The sequence below is a fragment of the Caloenas nicobarica genome, chromosome 11, assembly GCF_036013445.1.
Source record: "Caloenas nicobarica isolate bCalNic1 chromosome 11, bCalNic1.hap1, whole genome shotgun sequence".
NCBI lineage: Eukaryota > Metazoa > Chordata > Aves > Columbiformes > Columbidae > Caloenas > Caloenas nicobarica.
In genome coordinates, this window is record NC_088255.1 from 7,845,561 (window position 1) to 7,863,579 (window position 18,019).

General features: G+C 65.8%; 2 protein-coding genes across 3 annotated transcripts; both read left to right on the forward strand.

Annotated features, from left to right (window-relative positions):
• Nucleotides 1-132: 132 nt before the first annotated feature.
• MON1A (MON1 homolog A, secretory trafficking associated) lies at nucleotides 133-5,075 on the forward strand. Of its 2 annotated transcripts, none has more exons than XM_065642830.1 (6): nucleotides 133-218; nucleotides 1,179-1,320; nucleotides 1,579-2,046; nucleotides 2,249-3,014; nucleotides 3,108-3,255; nucleotides 3,726-5,075. In XM_065642830.1, exons 2-6 carry the CDS (start codon nucleotides 1,194-1,196, stop codon nucleotides 3,864-3,866), a joined length of 1,650 nt encoding a protein of 549 aa, XP_065498902.1. In that variant the 5' UTR covers nucleotides 133-218; nucleotides 1,179-1,193; the 3' UTR covers nucleotides 3,867-5,075. The 2 variants fall into 2 exon arrangements, with proteins under 2 accessions (XP_065498902.1, XP_065498903.1); XM_065642831.1 differs by having other exon boundaries at nucleotides 139-218; nucleotides 1,776-2,046.
• A 1,254-nt stretch (nucleotides 5,076-6,329) lies between these two features.
• MST1R (macrophage stimulating 1 receptor) lies at nucleotides 6,330-14,646 on the forward strand. The gene is made up of 21 exons (XM_065642530.1): nucleotides 6,330-6,403; nucleotides 7,045-8,352; nucleotides 9,574-9,762; nucleotides 9,844-9,969; nucleotides 10,046-10,222; nucleotides 10,422-10,591; nucleotides 10,682-10,859; nucleotides 10,948-11,093; nucleotides 11,207-11,368; nucleotides 11,667-11,760; nucleotides 11,856-12,083; nucleotides 12,164-12,310; nucleotides 12,385-12,544; nucleotides 12,626-12,718; nucleotides 12,797-13,018; nucleotides 13,099-13,179; nucleotides 13,259-13,440; nucleotides 13,512-13,621; nucleotides 13,734-13,899; nucleotides 13,979-14,115; nucleotides 14,195-14,646. The coding sequence occupies exons 2-21, from the start codon at nucleotides 7,111-7,113 to the stop codon at nucleotides 14,493-14,495; spliced, it is 4,311 nt and encodes a 1,436-aa protein (XP_065498602.1). The 5' UTR covers nucleotides 6,330-6,403; nucleotides 7,045-7,110; the 3' UTR covers nucleotides 14,496-14,646.
• The last annotated feature ends 3,373 nt before the right edge of the window (nucleotides 14,647-18,019 follow it).

Genomic DNA, 18,019 nt, shown 5'->3' on the forward strand with positions numbered 1-18,019 from the left:
CCCGGGCAGGCCGCGGGGGCGGATCCCGCCGCGCCGGTGCCGCGATGCCGGGGGTGCCGCGGCGGGCAGGGGCAGGGCGGGAGGTGGTTGCCCGCCGCCGGCGTCGTTCCCTCCGCCTCGCCTAGGCCGTGCTGGGGGCTGCCGGGCGGCCCCCGCCGCAGCTGCGCCCGCCGCGCTGCCCGCCCGGGCCTCCGGTGCCGACGGGAGGAGCCGCGCAGGTCGGTCCCGGTGCGGGGGGCTGCGGGGTGGTCCCGGGCCTGGCACTTCCCCAGGGCACCGGCAGCGATGATCCTCCGGTCGGGAGAGGGGCCGGGAGAGGCCCCGCACTGTGCCGCGGGCGTCCCGGGGCGACCCCGGCCCGCGGGGGCAGCGGTGCGGCCGGAGGGGTCGGGCGGGAGTGGGGCCCTGATCCGCAGCCCAGCGCCCTCCAGGGCTGCCGGGGGGCTGCAGGCTTTTGGGGGCGTGTCCAGCCCACCAGGTGCGGCCTTCCTGGCTGGGGGTGTCACAGCCAAGCCGGGGCTCCCCGGCCCGCCCCATGTCGGACTCTGGGGGGCTCCGGCAGTGAAGCAGCGCGGGGTCCCGGACCAGCCGCCTTCCTGCGCTGCCGTGTGCGTGTGTTGGCTGCGGGGCCGGTTTCCCCGCGGGGCGGGGAGAAGGTGCGGGCCGGAGGCACGGCCGGGTTCGGCCCCAGGGCTGACGCGGGGGGCAGGGGCTTGAGAGGGCTCCGTGCGCCCAGGGAGCTGTGCCACCCGAGCGGCTGTGGCCTCGGGAGGAGCGTCACCAGCCTGAGCTCATCTCGGCCACCTAATCCAGGCCAAGGAGTGCCATAAAACCCGCCCTGTGCAAATATGAGGCCTTTGGGATCGTGCAGGGCCGGCTCCCTTCCCCCTCGCTGCCAGGAGGGAGCCTGAGCAGCTTTCGCAGCACTCAGGGGAAATTAGGGCCAAGCCTGGATGAAGGTGCTGGGGCTGGGGGGCTGGAAGGAGCCGAGGCCACTGGAGGGAGGAAATCCTGCTGGATTAGAGTGGCTTTCCTGATCTCACCAGAGCTCAGTGCTGCCTGCTGAGCCAGCAGGACTGGGCTGAGGGTGCTGGTGCAGCCACACTCAAGAGTGGAGCATTTTGGGGCCTCTTTTGTGGGTGAGAGCACAGAGGGGTGATGCTGTGGGTGACACACAGGTCCTGCCCTGAGGAATGGCTGCGGATGTCCACAAGAAGAAAAGCTGGGAAGTGCCCAACGGGTCCCTGGCGCCGGGAGATGGGCAGCACGCGGAGCGGTCCGAGAGCCCCACGCCGGGGCTGGCACAGGGGACGGAGCCAGGTACGGGGCAGAGCTCGCCATGGGGGTGAAACCAGTTCCTTGTTGTGCAGGCTGGGCCCTCCACAGCCCCACGGGCAGGGGGAGACGGGCCCCCTGGCAACTCCCCACAGGCAAAACCTGCACCCCTGGGTGCTGCAGGATGGGGAGAGGAGGGCAGGACCCTCCCTGCAACCCCCTATCCCTTTTGCATCCTCTGTCTGCTTGCTGCCTTAGCGTGGGAGACAGGCAGACAGACGCTGCATGGTCCATTGTTTGCAGGGGCAGGCCAAGAGGGAGCCATGTTCGTGCACACCCGCTCCTACGAGGACTTGACAAGTCCCGAGGACGGGGCAGCCACAGCGCGGAGCCCGGAGGAGGGGCGGGGGGAGCCAGCCGAGCCCAGCAGCATGGAGCAGATCAGCAAGGACTTCAGCGAGCTGAGCACGCAGCTGACAGGCATGGCCCTCGACCTGCAGGAGGAGATGAGGCCAAGCAAGGAGAGGAAGCTGGAGCAGTCCCCGCAGACCACCCGCTGCGACTCGGTGCTGTCGAGCAAGGAGGAGGAGGACGTGACCATGGATGCCTGGCGCATGCACAGGAAGCACGTCTTTGTGCTGAGCGAGGCGGGCAAGCCCGTGTACTCCCGCTATGGCTCTGAGGAGGCCCTCTCCAGCACCATGGGTGTCATGATGGCCCTGGTGTCCTTCCTGGAGGCCGAGAAAAATGCCATCCGGTCCATCCACGCAGGTACTGCCCTGGGAGGGGAGTGGGACAGGGGGTTGTCACAGCTTTCCCAACCGTGCCTCTGGCACCATGGGCCACATTAGCCATCCCCAGGGGCAAATTGTTTACTGGGTGGGGGGGGCTGCAGCCTGGCTCCCCCTTGCAGCCCCGGGGAGCCAGGCTTAGCTGTCTGTCCCCGGACCCCCGGGGACTCCCTCCCGAGCAGATGGCTACAAGGTGGTCTTTGTGCGGAGGAGCCCTCTGGTGCTGGTGGCAGTGGCGCGGACCCGGCAGTCAGAGCAGGAGATTGCCCATGAGCTACTCTACATCTACTACCAGATCCTGAGCCTGCTCACCTGGACCCAGCTCAACCATATCTTCCAGCAGAAGCAGAACTATGACCTGCGCAGGCTCCTGGCCGGCTCGGAGCGCATCACCGACAACCTGCTGGACCTCATGGCCCACGACCCCAGCTTCCTCATGGGCGCTGTGCGCTGCCTGCCCTTGGCAGCCAGTGTCCGGGACGCTGTCAGCACCAGCCTCCAGCAGGCCAAGGCCAAGAGCCTGGTCTTCTCCATCCTCCTGTCAGGGAACCAGCTGGTGTCTCTTGTGAGGAAGAAGGATCAGTTCCTCCACCCCATTGACCTCCACCTGCTCTTCAACCTCATCAGCTCTTCTTCCTCCTTCCGGGAGGGTGAAGCCTGGACTCCCATTTGCCTCCCCAAGTTCAACTCCAGTGGCTTCTTCCATGCCCACATCTCCTACCTGGAGCAGGAGATGGACCTGTGCCTCCTACTGGTCTCCACCGACCGTGAGGACTTCTTCACCGTCTCCGACTGTAAGCGGCGTTTCCAGGAGCGCCTGCGGCGGCGGGGGGTGCACCATGCTCTGCAGGAGGCCCTGCGCACCCCCTTCTACAGCGTCGCCCAGGTGGGCATCCCCGACCTCCGGCACTTCATCTACAAGTCCAAGAGCTCTGGGCTCTTCACCAGGTGAGGCCCCAGGGGAAGCATTGGGGGTGTGGGACAAGTCTTCTCCATGAAGGCCCTTCTCCAGGGGGCTAACGGGGCGCTGTGTTCCTGCAGTCCCGAGATTGAGGCACCCTACGTGCGGGAGGAGGAGAAGGAAAGGCTCTTGGGGCTCTACCAGTATCTTCACAGCCGGGCTCACAACTCTTCGCGGCCCCTGAAGAACATCTACTTCACGGGCCCCCGGGAGAACCTCCTGGCGTGGGTAAGGGCTGTGTGCAGGGTATGGGTGAGCCCAGCTTCTCCGGTCCTGCATGGCGGAGTGAGGGGGTGGTGGCACAACACACCATCAGCTCCGTGGTCCCTACGGTGGCCCCAGCCCACATGTGGTCCTTTGGGGGTCAGCCTGTCACCGTGCACCCCTGTGCCAGGGAGGGATGGGCAGGGACAGCAGCTGGGACCGGTGAGCTCTGGCACTGTGGGCTCTGCCGCCGTGTGCTGTTGTGAACTCCCCCGTGCCACCGAGAAGACCCACTGTGGGTGCAAACCCTGGGATTTGGTCCTCCCACTTCTGAGCAAACGAGGCGCCACCTGTTTAGGGTACTCTGCTGCCACTCCGTGTCCCTGCACTGGAGCCCCTGTGCCTGCTCCCTGTTCCTGTGGGAGGAAGATGCAGAGCCAACCCCAAGTGGGGCGCAGATGTGTGCCCAGCAGGTAGCCTGTCTTTTCATGCAGGTAACCAGCGCCTTCGAGCTCTACATATGCTACAGTCCCCTGGGGACCAAGGCTGGCGCCATCAGTGCTGTCAACAAGCTCATGAAGTGGATCCGCAAGGAGGAAGACCGACTCTTCATCCTCACTCCCCAGACATACTGAAAGGCGTTGCCCAGGGCATGTTGCCAGCCAGGGGAGCCCCTGCGGTGCCAGGGCACCTGTCCCCTGGGAAAGCTTGGGCCATGAGTCCAGGGGAGAGGGCATGGTGGGACGCCGGAGCTTGGGGAAGCCCACCCATTGGACCAGTCCAACCTGGGTGTTAGAGCCAGAGTGCAGAGCTGCTTGGGGAAGGGGTGAGCAGGACTTTCTCTCATCCGCAGGCAATGCCCCCTGCTGAGGGGGCTGCCCTTCCTCTGTGGCCCCTGGCCCCATTCCTCCTTGTGGGTGTCCTGGAGCGGGGCTCCTGGTACCTTGGGTTGCTGGAGGGCAGCTCAGCCCCTGGACCTGGCACCCTCCTCTCTGCCGTCCTGGGGCTGTGACGAGGGTGGGTGTCCCTGGGAAATGTGGCAGCACTCAGGGGACCCCTATGCTGCTGTCCCTGCAGGTGGCGGGTGATGCCAGCCAGGTGAGGGACAGGGCTGGGCCAGGGAATGCGCTGCTCCTCTCCCAGCCCTGGGGGAGCCAGAACCCCAAGTGCCAGGCAGCCCCTGGAAGTCCCACAGCTGTCTCTAAGCAGGTTCGTTCCTTTGGCATCTGTGTGAGCCTGGACCCTTCCCACCATGGCCTGGGGACACTGGCAAGCAGGGTGGCAGGTCAGCCTGCCCCGGCCAGGGCAGCCAGATCCTGCTTCCCTCCCCACAAGGACAGAGCAGCCCCAGAGAGGCTCGGAGTACCAGGGTGCTCATCGGGGTGCTTGTGGGCTTGTGGTGCTGGCTCCTGGGCAGTGGACCCTACAGGGGCAGCTCAAGCACTACCCCATGGACACCCCCCCGGCATGGGGCACTGGTGAACTCTAGCCTGAGGAGAGTCTTCCCCTTGACACGGGGGCACCTGCCTCCAAACCCAACCCCTTGAGCCAGCTGCACTGAGCTTGCTGCATGGGGGCCACCTCCTCACCAGCCATCCCCAGGCACTGGTGTGGGGCTGAGCACCCATGAATGCTGCGGTACACCAGGCGTGGGCTGACCTCATGTTTTGGGGCTGTCTGATCAGTGCTGGGATGGGTGTTCAAGGAGGGGCAAAGCCACCGGGGTGGCACCGAGACACCGAAGGAGCTGGCAAGGACCCGTCAGGACTAGTGCAGGGACTATTCTCCTGTATTTATGCTCCTGCCAGAGTGTAATTGCTTGTCTTTGCTCATAAACATTATCTGGACCCTAAGCCAAGCCTTGTCACATTCATGAGTGTCTACTGGGGGGGATGCAAATGGCCAGGGTGGTAGGGAAGTTTGGTCCAAGTTTGGGTACAGTGCAGTCCAGCCCTGGGGACCCGCTGGGTGCCGGGAAAGCTGCCGGAGAGCGGCGCAAGGCAGCCAGGACTGTGCTGGAAGTGCTGGCGGGAGGGCGGGAGTGGTGAAAACCCTGGGATGGGCTGGCCAGAGCCAGCTCATGTCGAAACTGAGCGGGAGCTGTGCAGCCGGAGGAAGGAGCTATTGGGTAAGGCCTTGCACAATGCGGGGGTGGGAGACTGGGAGCGCTGAGCCTGCCCAGGTGACCAAGGCAGGGGAGCCTGTTTTCAGCATGTTCAGCCCCTTCTAGGACCAAAGTCTCTCCAGCAGCGTGAGGCAGTGCCCTGCTCGACTGGAGGAGAAGTGCGTGTGCGCAGCCTAGACCCATGGCTGCACTGCCCGAGGGCAGCAGGGCGCTTGGAGGGCAAATCTGTGTAGCACATCGGGATGTAAAACATCTTCCTGCATCTGTGGGAACAGCAGCACTGCCACCTCCTGCCACCACCCTTGATGGGGGGAAAGGGACATGGGGCAAAGAATGGACACAACCGAAATAACTCCCATGGCTCTGCTGGCAAAGCTGTGGCTGCCCCAGCCCTGCTCTTGTCCCCCAGCTGGAACCCCGCAAGCTGAACCCACTGCACCCCTCCGGAAGGTCACCCCACCGGCCTGGAAGTGAGTCGCAAGCGCAGTGCCAGCACAGGCAGCTTCGGGGAAGCGGTGATTTCGGGGAAGTAGTGATTTCATGTGCCAGGGTGTCGACAGCCCCTGCTGCCAGCAGCAGAGGGGCCAACGGGTGCCAACGTGCCTGGACCCCGCATGCACCCTGGGATGCTGGCAGCCACCTCCCAGCCGTGGGGACCCTCTGACAACCCCTGGCCTGTGCTGGGCCTCCGAAGCATCGTGACAGCCCTACACCAGTGTCCTGATCAGGGACCCCAGCTCTCACCTGTGTCCCTCTGGTGGACTGTGCCCACCCAAGCTTGTCCCCCCGTGGTGTCCAGTGACCCTCTGGGAACCTCGGGACCGTGTGGCCCCTGGCTCCTCCTGTGCCCCCCGGGCTCCTTGTCCCTCCGAGCACCCCCGGCTCCCGGGCTGCGTGTGCCGGCCCTCGGGGAGCCCCGCACGGCCCGGCTGCCCGCCCCGTTCCACCCCGTCCCGCCCCGTCCTGCCTCGGCGGCTCCGGCTGGGCCCCGCTCCGCTCCGCCCCGGCACTGCACGGCACGGCCCGGCACGGCCCGGCAGCGCCCAGGTGAGCTCCCGGCTCGGAACGGCACCGGACGGGACAGAGCGGGACGGGGTGGCCTCGGGGAGGGGCGGGCGGGGGCAGCTGGAGCAGCCGGGGACCCCGGCTGGGGAGCGCTCCCGGCTCCGGTGAGCGCTCCCGGCGCCGGTGAGCTGGGGCGGGGGCGCCCGGCCCCGCGGTACAGCGGGGTCCCTGTCCCTGGGGGCTGACAGGGAACTTGTCCCAGCCCCGCGGGGCTGCCCTGTCCCCATTGCTGACCCGAGGGACTGGATGGGTCCCCATCCCCGGCCTGGCTCCAGGGGGCCCTCGAGGTCCTTGTCCTCGGGGGGCTGACAGGGTGCCATTCTCGTCCCCTGGAGGGGTCTTGGTGGGTTCGTATGGGGCAGGGAAGCCCCAGAGAACAGGTGAGGGTACCTGGGAGGTGGCATCAGGTGGGATTTGTCCCTCCGCCGCAGGCAGTTTGGCTTCACCTCCCGTTTGTGGTGTTTGGGAAGAGGTTTGGTGCAGCCTATCTGCCCCCAGCAGCACCCATTGTGGTCCGGCCCCAGGAGTCCCTGGCGTCCCCAGCCCCACACACAGGTCTGGCGCTGTCCCAGGGTCCTCACCCCCCTGCAGCGGGTAAACCCCTTTCTCCTCCATTTTGGCAGATGCAATGGTGACCTGTCCTCTGTGTGTCCCGACCATACTCAGAGCTGAGCACCATCAATAACACCATGCTGGTGGCACTGTGCAGCATGGGGCCATTGTGCCACATGTGCCTCTTGCTGGCACTTGCCCTGGCCCCACTGGGCAACAGTGCCTGGCAGTGTCCCCGCATCCCATACAGCTCCACCAGGAACTTCTCCATCCCCTATGTGCTGCCTGGCCTCGATGCTGGCAGCCTTGTGCAGAACGTTGCCGTCTTTGCCGATGCCACTGGCCCAGCTGCTGTCTTTGTGGCCATCCGCAACCGCATCCTGCTGGCCAGCCCTGAGCTGCGGCTCCTCTCCGTCCTCATCACCGGCCCAGTGGGCAGCGCTGAGTGCCAGATCTGCCGCCTGTGCCCGGCTGTCACAGACGGCCCCGAGGACACAGACAACGTCCTGCTGCTGCTGGACCCGCTGGAGCCGTGGCTGTACAGCTGCGGCACGTCGCAGCACGGGCTGTGCTACCAGCACCAGCTGGAGGTGCGTGATGGCAAGGTGGCCATCACAACCACGCACTGCCTGTACTCAGCCACGGGCAACAGACCCACGTCCTGCCCTGACTGCGTGGCCAGCCCCCTGGGGACTAGTGCCACCGTGGTGGCTACCTCCTATGCCTCTTTCTTCTACCTCGGCTCCACCATCAACAGCAGCGTGGCAGCACGGTACAGTCCGCAGTCAGTGTCTGTCCGCAGGCTGAAGGGCACCTTGGATGGCTTTTCTGATGACTTCCAGTGGCTGACGGTGCTGCCACGCTACCGGGACAATTACACCATCCACTATGTGCACTCCTTTGCTGACGGGGACCACGTCTACTTCTTGACGGTGCAGCCAGAGCGGCCGGGCTCTGCGGCATACCACACACGTCTGGCGCGGCTCAGTACCCACGAGCACGACCTCCGCCGCTACCGCGAGCTCGTCCTCGACTGCCGCTTCGAGTCCAAGCGGCGGCGGCGGCGGCGCAGCAGAGAGGGGGACATCGAGCGCGACGTCGCCTACAACGTGCTGCAGGCTGCCCACGCCACCCGCCCCGGTGCACGCCTGGCCCGTGACCTTGGCATCAATGACACCGACACAGTGCTTTTCGGAGCCTTCGCCGAGAGCCGGACAGAGAGCCGGCTGCCACAGGAGAACTCAGCCGTCTGCGCCTTCCCACTCCGCCTGCTCGCCCAGGCCATGGAGGAGGGCATGGAGAAGTGCTGTGGCACTGGGCACCCGCCACTGCTGCGGGGGCTCAGCTTCTTCCAGCCAGTGGAGTACTGCCCGCACAACGTGAGTCCTGCGCCCCGGGGGGCTGGGGGTCTGCTGGGAGGTGGGGAGGTGGATCTGGGATGCCAGGAAGCGCTGGTAGAGTGGCCAGGGGTGGGTTGGGCAGGGGGAGAGCAGCATCACCCAGGTGTGAGTCAGCCCCACCAGCTGCCCACTGCGTGTCGCAGGGGCCACTGTGTTTCACCAGCGCCAACCGCGCCGAGGGGGCAGGGTGCCGGTGGGGATCCGGCCACGCTCCCCAACCCAGGCACCCAACCCTCATAACCAGGTGCTGCAGACACATGTCCCGGCACATGGGTGCACCGCTGCTTGCCACACACCCGCCCCTCAGTGTGGTTTCCCAGAGAGCACCAGCTCCAGCCCCGCGGTGACTGTTCCCAGCGCCAGGCTGTTGGTGGCCACTCTCTCCAGCTTGTTTATGTGCATGGGGAGGACAGGAAAGCCGCAGGGCCTTGATGCTCCCTGGACTGGGGTGTGTGGGGTGCCTGGCCACTCCTGCCTTGCCTCTCCGGCCCCGCGGCTGCCGCTGCCTTCTCTGGGTAAATAAACCGCAGGCGGAAGTGCAATTAGTCACCAGGGTTTCTCGACAGCCACAGCCGTGGGGCAGGAACGCTGAGTTCTAGTGACAAGCCCCAGCATGGCCAGGATGGGGATGGGTGGGCACCCTGGCAGGGCCCCCTCTGCAGGCAGGGACCCGCCAAGTACCTGTGACACGAGTTTCGGCGTTCTCAGCCAGGCATGGGGTGAGGTGCAGCTCAACCCCCTCCTCTCCCCACGCTGGAGCAGACAGCTCACTGCCGCTGACTCACACCGCTGGCAGGGCGAGCTGGGAGGGGACTCTGGCCCCGCGCACCAGTGAGTGGCCAGTGGGGACCCCCCAGCGCCTGGTGACCCCCTTCATCTCCAGCCCCCGCACCAAGCCCTGGGGAAAGAGAGGGCTGGCTTTGGGGTGCTGGCCCTGCGGTGCTGGCCCTGCAGTGCTGGCACCATTAACCACATCCAGATGGGACGGGAGGGGAGGACAGGATCTGACGCCACACAGGGGCTGTGGGAGGGGATGCAGATATGTTTTTTCCCAAAAAGTTTTTGTAGCCTGAAGGGGAGTTTGGGCAATTGGCACTCCCCAAAATACCTCGTGGCTGTAGCTGGTGCCCACCTGCAAGGGCATGGGGGGTCAGGGTGACAGCACTGGCTGCAAGGTGCTCACCCTGCGCTCGGCTGCAGGTGAACCTCTCGGCACCGGTGACCAACACCAGCTGCTGGGACCAGCCCACCCTCGTCCCTGCCGCCTCCCATAAGGTGGACCTGTTCAACGGGCACCTGGCTGGTGTTCTCCTCACCTCCATCTTTGTCACCGCCCTGGGGGATGTCACTGTTGCCCACCTGGGCACGGCAGAGGGACGCGTCTTCCAGGTGGGATATGGGGCCAGATGGGATGGGGGGTTCCCAGCAGGGCAGGGGGTGTGCTCAGCCCCCGGCTCTGCCCCACTGCAGGTGGTGCTCCAGCGCTCTAGCTCCTACCTCCTCACCTTGGCCAACTTCTCCCTGGGGGAGCCGGGGCCAGTGCGGGGTGCCCTGGGGCTGCAGGGCCACTCGCTGTTCTTCACCGCTGGCACCAAGGTGAGTGGGGAGACCCAGGGGTGTGGGGCAGGTGCTGAGCCCCATGTGCCCACTCCTCTCTGCTCTCCATCCCCAGGTGTGGCAGCTGAATGTCACCGGCCCCGGTTGCCGCCACTTCTCCACGTGCCAGCGCTGCCTGCGGGCTGAGCGCTTCATGGGCTGCGGCTGGTGTGGGGACAGGGATGGCTGCACCCGCCGCCACGAGTGTGCCGGCCCCTGGGTCCAGGACAGCTGCCCCCCTGTCCTCACCGATGTAGGTCTGCGCTGGCATCCCTCTGCGCCCCACGTCACCTGGGCACTCGGGTGGGGAGGGAGATGGCAAATGGGGTGGCATGTGGTGGGACCTTTGCTCTGTCCAGACACCCCGCTCAGTGGGGTGGGTGTTGCATCCTCTAGGGAAGGGGATTTCTGGGCTTCCGGGGCTCAGGGCAATGCGGGTGCCTCTCCCGTAGTTCCACCCCCGGAGTGCCCCGCTGCGGGGCCGGACACGGATGACACTCTGTGGCATGACCTTCCATTCCCACCTGGACCCCGACCCTCACCGCAGCACCGCCAGCACCTACCGGGTGGCAGTGGGATGGCGAGGCTGTGCTGTGCTACTGGAGGAGAGCAGGAGCTACAGGTGCGCCGCAGTGCTGGGGGAGAATGGTGGCTTAGGAGGGTCCAGGGCTGTCCCCTGGCCAGGGACTGATCTCCTTTCTCTGCCCCACAGACCCCTGCCCACCTCCCGCCGCAAGGACTTTGTGGATGTGCTGGTGTGTGAGCTGGAGCCGGGGGGCCCAGCAGTGGTGGGGGGCCCGGTGGATGTGGTGCTCACAGTGGAGGAACCTGCCAAACCCTCTGCCTTCCACGTCCACGGCTCCGCCACCCTCGGCGGCTTTGTCTTCGTGGTACGGCCCTGTGACAGTGGTCACCCTGGCAGGGTTTTGTGGGGGGGAGTGTTGGCCCACTCACCACCCAAACCCCATCTCTGCCCAGGAGCCCAACATCAGCACCCTACACCCCCCGTTTGGCCCCCAAGGGGGTGGCACTCACCTCTCACTCCGTGGCACCCACCTCTCGGCGGGGAGCAGCTGGCGGGTGATGGTCAATGGCTCTGAATGTCCCCTGGCTTGGGAGCCCAGGTATGGCCCTGTCCTGCCCCTGCTGGGCACAGCGGGGTCCCTGGCACGGGCACAGGCATGGGGACCCCCCGCAGTCCTGCTGTCCTCTCCAGCCACGGCTGCTGTGTCCCCAGACAGGGTGATGGAGCGATCCGGTGCACGGCTCCTGCCGCTGGTGGCCTGGGCGCAGCCTGGGTGGCCCTGTGGATCGACGGGGAGGAGTTCCCGGCCCCCCTGCCCTTCCAGTACCGTCCCAACCCCTTTGTGTCGGCCATCACCCCCAGCTGCAGCTTTGAGTGAGTGCATGGGGTCCCTTCCCCAGGGGCAGACAGCCCCCGCCTCCCCCCAACCCCAGCCAGGCTGGATGAGGTGCTGGAGACCACATGCACCCCATGAGCCATGTTAGCCTTGGGGGCCACATGCACCCCAAGGACCACATGCACCCTGGGGACCATGTGCGCCTTGGGAGCCACATGCAACAACCATGTGCATCCTGGGGATACATGTGCACCTTAGGGCCCATGTGCACCCCAGGGATCATATACACCCTGGGGACCACAGGCACCCCAGGGCCCTGATCCCTGCCTGCCATAGGGGCTCGATGCTGACCATCATTGGCAACAACCTGGACTCTGTGTATTGCGCCAAGATCCGCTTTGAAGCCAGTGGTGTGAGGACCAAAGCCACAGTAAGCACTGGGACAGGAGGCTGTCACTCCCTGGCCCTGCCTGCCCCATCCGTGGGCACCGTGCTGTGCCGATGACAGCATCCACCTGCCCGCAGGAGTGTAAGGGCCCGCGAGCACCGGGGCAGCTGCTGTGCCGCAGCCCAGCCTTCCCCTTTGAGGGCAAGGTGGAGACAGCGCTGGGGAACCTGAGCGTGCTGCTGGATGGCGCCACCAGCCCCTGGCTCTTCCGCCTACGCTACTACCCCCAGCCCAAGGTCTATCCCTTCGAGCAGGAGGACAGGCGCCTCCGCCTCAAGCCTGGTGATGATGAGATTGAGGTGCATGTATGTGGGGCAGAGGGGAGAGCCAGGGTGGGGGGTCCCACCGCTGGGACCCCTGGGCTGAGGGCACTGTGTCTGGGCAGCAATTGGGGCTGGACACCGTGGCCGCCTGCATGAACATCACCATGACGGTGGGGGGCCGGCACTGCCACCCCAACGTGCTGAAGAACGAGGTGACATGCCGCCTGCCCCGTGATTTGAGCCTGCGCCCAGCTGGGGCCCCCGTGGAGGTAGGCACCCCCTGGGTGGGCACCCACCTCCCAGCATCCCCCAGTGCATCCCCGCTGAGCCCCTGCTCCTCCAGATCTGTGTGAACAGTGCCTGCGAGGCACTGGGCTGGGTGCTGCCCCCCGCTGCCTCGCTGGACCTGGCCGCCAGCCTGGCCCTGGGCACCAGCATCACCTTCCTGCTCTGCTGCGTTCTGGCCGCTGTGCTGCTCCGCTGGCGGTGGAGCAAGAGGAGAGGTGAGTACCGTGCTCACCGGGCACCCCGCTGCCTCTCATCCCCCCCACACCACCCCCCGCCCACCCCGCTGCTGCCCGCAGGGACGGAGAACCTGGAGCTGCTGGTGCAGCCCGGCCGCAGCGACCCCCCCGCCACCACGCAGCGCCCCGGCGTTGACTACAGGGAGGTGCTGGGTAAGTGGGTGTCACTGGTGAGTAGGGGGGTGCTGGGTGCCTGCCTCGCCCTCACCCTCCCTCTGCCTGTCCTGGCAGTGCTGCCCACAGCGGGCAGTCCCGGACCGGTGAGGCCACAGGCACGCTTTGCTGGCGCTGGTGCTGGTACCAGCGTGGCAGGCGGTGGCTCCCCCGTGCCGCTGCTCAGGGTCACATCCTGCTGCCTGGAGGACCTGCGGCCAGAGCTGCTGGAGGAGGTGAAGGACATCCTCATCCCCGAGGAGCGGCTCATCACCCACCGCCACCAGGTCATCGGCAAAGGTGACGCCGCACCCCGATTTGGCTGTGGCATCACCCACTCACCATGTGCGGTGCCAACTTCACGCTGCCTGTCCCTGCAGGGCACTTCGGCAGCGTCTACCATGGCACCTACACGGACCCACTGCTGGGGAACCTCCACTGTGCCATCAAGTCCCTGCACCGTGAGTAGCACTTGCTCCAGTGGCACGGTCCCGTGGCACAGCACGGCAGCGGGATGCCCCACGGCTCGCCTCTCGGCAGGCATCACGGACGTGGAGGAGGTGGAGGAGTTCCTGCGCGAGGGCATCCTCATGAAGAGCTTCCACCACCCCCATGTGCTCTCGCTGCTGGGGATCTGCCTACCCCGCCACGGGCTGCCTCTCGTCGTCCTGCCCTACATGCGCCATGGGGACCTGCGCCACTTCATCCGCGCCGAGGAGCGGGTATGGGGGTACCTATAGGGAGGGGAGTGGTGTGGGCCAGGGTGACCCCGCTGACTGCTCCCACCTTGCAGAGCCCCACGGTGAAGGACCTCATCGGCTTCGGGCTGCAGGTGGCCCTGGGCATGCAGTACCTGGCCCAGAAGAAGTTCGTGCATCGGGACCTGGCGGCCAGGAACTGCATGTGAGTGTGGCCATGCCTGCTGGACCCCGCTGTGAGGTCACCCCGTGGGCCCAGGGGTGGCCATTGGGGGTGCTGCCTGCTGGCCCTCCTCCCCCAAAACACTGTCCCACAGGCTGGACGAGACGCTGACGGTGAAGGTGGCCGACTTTGGGCTGGCACGGGATGTGTTCGGCAAGGAGTACTACAGCGTCCGGCGGCACCGCCACGCCAAGCTCCCTGTCAAGTGGATGGCACTGGAGAGCCTCCAGACCCAGAAATTCACCACCAAGTCGGACGTGGTACGCATGACCCCCAACCCTATCCCCTGTCCCCCGTCCCCATCCTGCCTGCCCCCCATGGCAGCTCTCTGCTTGGCAGTGGTCCTTCGGGGTGCTCATGTGGGAGCTGCTGACGCGAGGGGCTCCGCCGTACCCCGAGGTGGACCCCTATGACATGGCCCGCTACCTGCTGCGGGGGCGACGCCTGCCACAGCCCTGCCACTGTCCCCACACACTGTGAGTGGGGCTAGGGTGTGGGCAGGGTGGCGGGGGGCGTCGTGGAGGGCTGCGGATGCTGATGGCGTTGTCGGGTCAGGTATGGGGTGATGCTGAGCTGCTGGGCGCCGGCACCTGAGGAGAGGCCATCCTTCGCGGGGCTGGTGGGCGAGCTGGAGCGTGTCCTGGCCACACTGGAGGGCGAGCACTATGTCAACCTGGCTGTCACCTATGTCAACCTGGACCATGGCCCCCCATTCCCCCCGGCCCCCCCGGGGCAGCTGCCTGATGGCGAAGATGAGGATGAGGATAATGAGGAGGATGAGGAGGAGGAGGATGAGGAGGAGGAGGACGAGGAGGAGGAGGAGAAAGAAGAGGAGAAGGACCCGGCTGTGTGCTGATGGGGTGCCCTGCACCATGGGGGCTCCCAGGCCCCTGTACACCGTAAGGGCACCCCCTCAGGAAGGATGCAAGGTGCAGCTGGGTGCTATGGGGCACCCTCCCTATGGGATGGGTGCTGGGAGGCGCTGGATGTGGTGGGTGCTGGGTCACACTCGGACCCAGTGGGTGCTCACCAGGCTCAGTCCCACACCTGTGGGGTGCCATGGGGCTCTGTCCTGCCCTGGCTGGGTGCTGCACGGCTCAGCCCCACAGCGGTGAGGCGATGCCATGGGCTCTGGGGCTCAGCCCCACAGCAGCTGAGTGCCGGGGGGCCCAAAGCCCAGCCCCACACCAGTGAGGCTGTGCTGTGGTGCACTGGCTCAGCCCCAGCAGATGCTGTGGGGGGGCCTGGCCCACCCAGGGGTCCCGTGGCCTTTCCAGCCCCTTGGCTGTTCAAATTGCTCATTAAAAATGATTTATACTTTTTCCCAGGCTGGGGCCGTGTCTTTCCTGGGGGCCATGCCCTGGGTTGGCAGCACCCCTGTCCCCCTGCGTGGGGGGCTCACTCCCCCGGGTCCCCAGGCCCCCGGGGCACCCACCTTGGGGGGTGCAGGTGAGGGTGCACCCACCGTTCCCGTGCCAGCCACGGGAGGGCACCTGCACACCGGTGCTGGCGCAGCCACCCCGGGCACCACCGTCCCCCTCCACCTGATGCTCACCACGCTGGGGCCACCCAGCATCGTTACCAGCCTCACCTAATGCCACCCTAGTTGCCCCAGGAGCTGCCTGGGTGGGGGCCATGCAGCCAGTGCCCCGGGGCTGGTGCTGGGGCTGCCGAGGAGCAGGGGGAGTGTCTGAGCCCCCCCACCAACACTCGCTGCTGGACCAGCTGGCTTTCTCCTGCTGCTGGCAGGGGTAGCAGATGTCACATCCATGAGGAGCTCATCCCAACGAGGAGGTCCCCTACACCCCAATTTTGGGGCAAAAATCCCCTAGAACAAGCCACTGGAAAAGAGGCACAGCTGGTGATGGGCATCACCCCCTGGGTGCACATCCAGAGCTCAGGCTGGGGGTGAGGGCAGCGTTTGGGGCTGGATGGATGGGCAGGGGATGCAGAAACATGCTCCAGCCCCACGGCCATAGGCAGCTCCACTCTCCAGTCTGTGGCAGCCACACAGGTCCAACAGCCGGTGCCAGCTCTAAATAAACCTCCCCGGCTGCTCATTAAGCAGCGCTGGAGCCAGCGGCCGCGTCAGCTCCCATCAACTGAGCTGTCTGTCTCCACTGGTGCCTCGCACCTGCACAACTCCACTGCCACTCACAGGATGGTATTTTTAGGGTGGCTGGGTCCCGGCATCCCACAGCCGGGGGGTGTCCCAGCACGGTGCCTCAGTTTCCCCATGGTGGGGCCGTGCTGCTCCCCTGGCCTGGATTTTGGGGTGGCTGTGCCCCCTGGCATGGGTGCCAGCCCTGCCCGTGTGAGACTGAGCAGCACCGTTTTGGCTCTGCTGCCAAGTTGCTGTGGCAACAGGAAGGGCCCGGCACTGCGTGGTTATTACGGGCTGGATCAGAATCGGGAGGTACTGGGGGATGCGTGTGCTGAGGGTGCAGCTGGGGTGGCCGGTTGTGGCACCGCCAGTGGCCAGGATGGATGGATGGATGGATGGGTGGGTGGGTGGGCAGAGAAGCACTCTGGGTATTTCATGGGGCAGGACGGGTGTCCAGTGCCATGGTCAGGTGGTGGATGGGGGCCAGACTCACTGTCCAGTGGCGCGGGGGGCGTCCTCAGGGGCACCCCGTGTGAGCAGGGCTGTCAGTGACCCGTGGTGGGGTGGCACAGCGAGCTGCTTGTTAGCTGATGAGGCTCACACAGTTATGGTGACGTGTGTGAGGAGGGCCCTGGCCTTGGGCTGCCTCCCCCCCAAAATGTGCTTGTGGAGATGACAGATTTCATGCTAATACGTATTTATCCTGCCCTATTTACGCTGCAGGAGGTGAGGAGTGAGAGCCTGGCCTTTAATACCACAGGCTGGTCAGCACCCACCCCTGCCTGTCTCTGCCTGTCCCTGCCTGTCCCTGCCTGTCCCTGCCTGTCCCTGCCTGCCCCTGCCAGCCCCTGCCAGCCTGGATCTGTGCTGGTGCTGCTCACACCACCAGAGCACAGGAGACGGACAGGGGATCTCGCGGGCTGGCACCTTGCATGGCACCCAGCACCCCTGCCTCAGCTGGTGGGGCCGGGGGCATCTCAGAGCTGCTGCCTGGACAAGGGTGGGCACCTAGGGGTGGGCAGCCAGGGGTTGGCCCCAGGCAAGAGGCACCCTAAGGTGCTGCATGGACAGGCAGGACCAGTGGAGCACCTGGTTGAGCTGTGGGCTCTTGTGGCTGGGCCGTGCTGTGCCACGCTGTGCCATGCTGTGCCACGCTGTGCCATGCTGTGCCGTGCCCACCCACCATGGCTGCAGCACAGCAGCCAGCGTCCCACCCCGGCAGCACGCCTTGCACACACAGCACTTTAAATGTTTTATTTGGGGAAAGTGCTGTCGTTAGCAGGGATTAATTATTAAAATCAGAGCCATCTATAAAACATGAGTGGCCGTGCAGGGCTGCGGGCGCACAGGCAGAGCCGGGCACAGTCCTGCTGCTGGCAGCACCCAGGGATGTGCTGCTACAGTGACTGCGGGTGCCGCCGCGGTGGCATCCATGTACCAGCAGCGGTTTTGGGCTCCTCATGGCAAAGCGGGTGCAAAGGCCAGGTGCAGGCAGCGGGTGCTGCCCAGGTGGGCAGCCTGCACCCCCTTTTTCCTCCACTGCAGCCTGCTGGGCAGCTGGGGGAGCGCAGAATTGGAGATGGGCAAAATTGTATCAGGATCAGTATCTAGGCAAAGCGGTGGCTCCAGCAGCCGCCGGTCCAGCGAGGAGCGCCAGGCAGCAGCAGGCAGGGCCGAGCTGTTTTTAGCGGCTGTCGGTGCGCTGGGAGCAGGCGTGAAGCACGGCCGCCACGCTGCCACCGCTCCATTTTTAGAAACCGGCAAGTTTTGCTAATGATGTCTGTGAGCGGCGGGGGGGACTGTCTGCCCCCCGCCCTCTCTTCATCCCGCTGCCTGCAGCCCGGGCATGCTGCCTGGGCACCCCCGTGCTCCCCACCCAGTGCAGGCACCTACACCTGGGCCCCCGCACACATCTGGGGCTCTGCGGGCCCCTGGAGATCTTTGGTGGTCCCAGGAGATCTTTGGTGGCCGCTGGGGATCTCGGCTGGTCTCCGGGGAGCTTTAGTGGTCCTCAGGGAGCTTTGTTAGCCCTTGGAGATCTCTGCTGGTCCCTGGGGAGCTTTGGTGGCCCCTGGGGAGCTTTTCTTTACCTCAAAACCTTCCAGCCTGTAAGGCACATCTTTTTCTCCTTTTTATGCCCCTAGGACAGCATTCGCCCTCAGCCAGAGAGGCTCGCCCTGTCTTGTACCCGCTCAGGACCTGTGCCAGCCACATCCTGGTCCTGGTCCCAGTCCTCTCCCCAGGCCGGTTCTCTCCCGGTGAGAGGCCCCACTTGA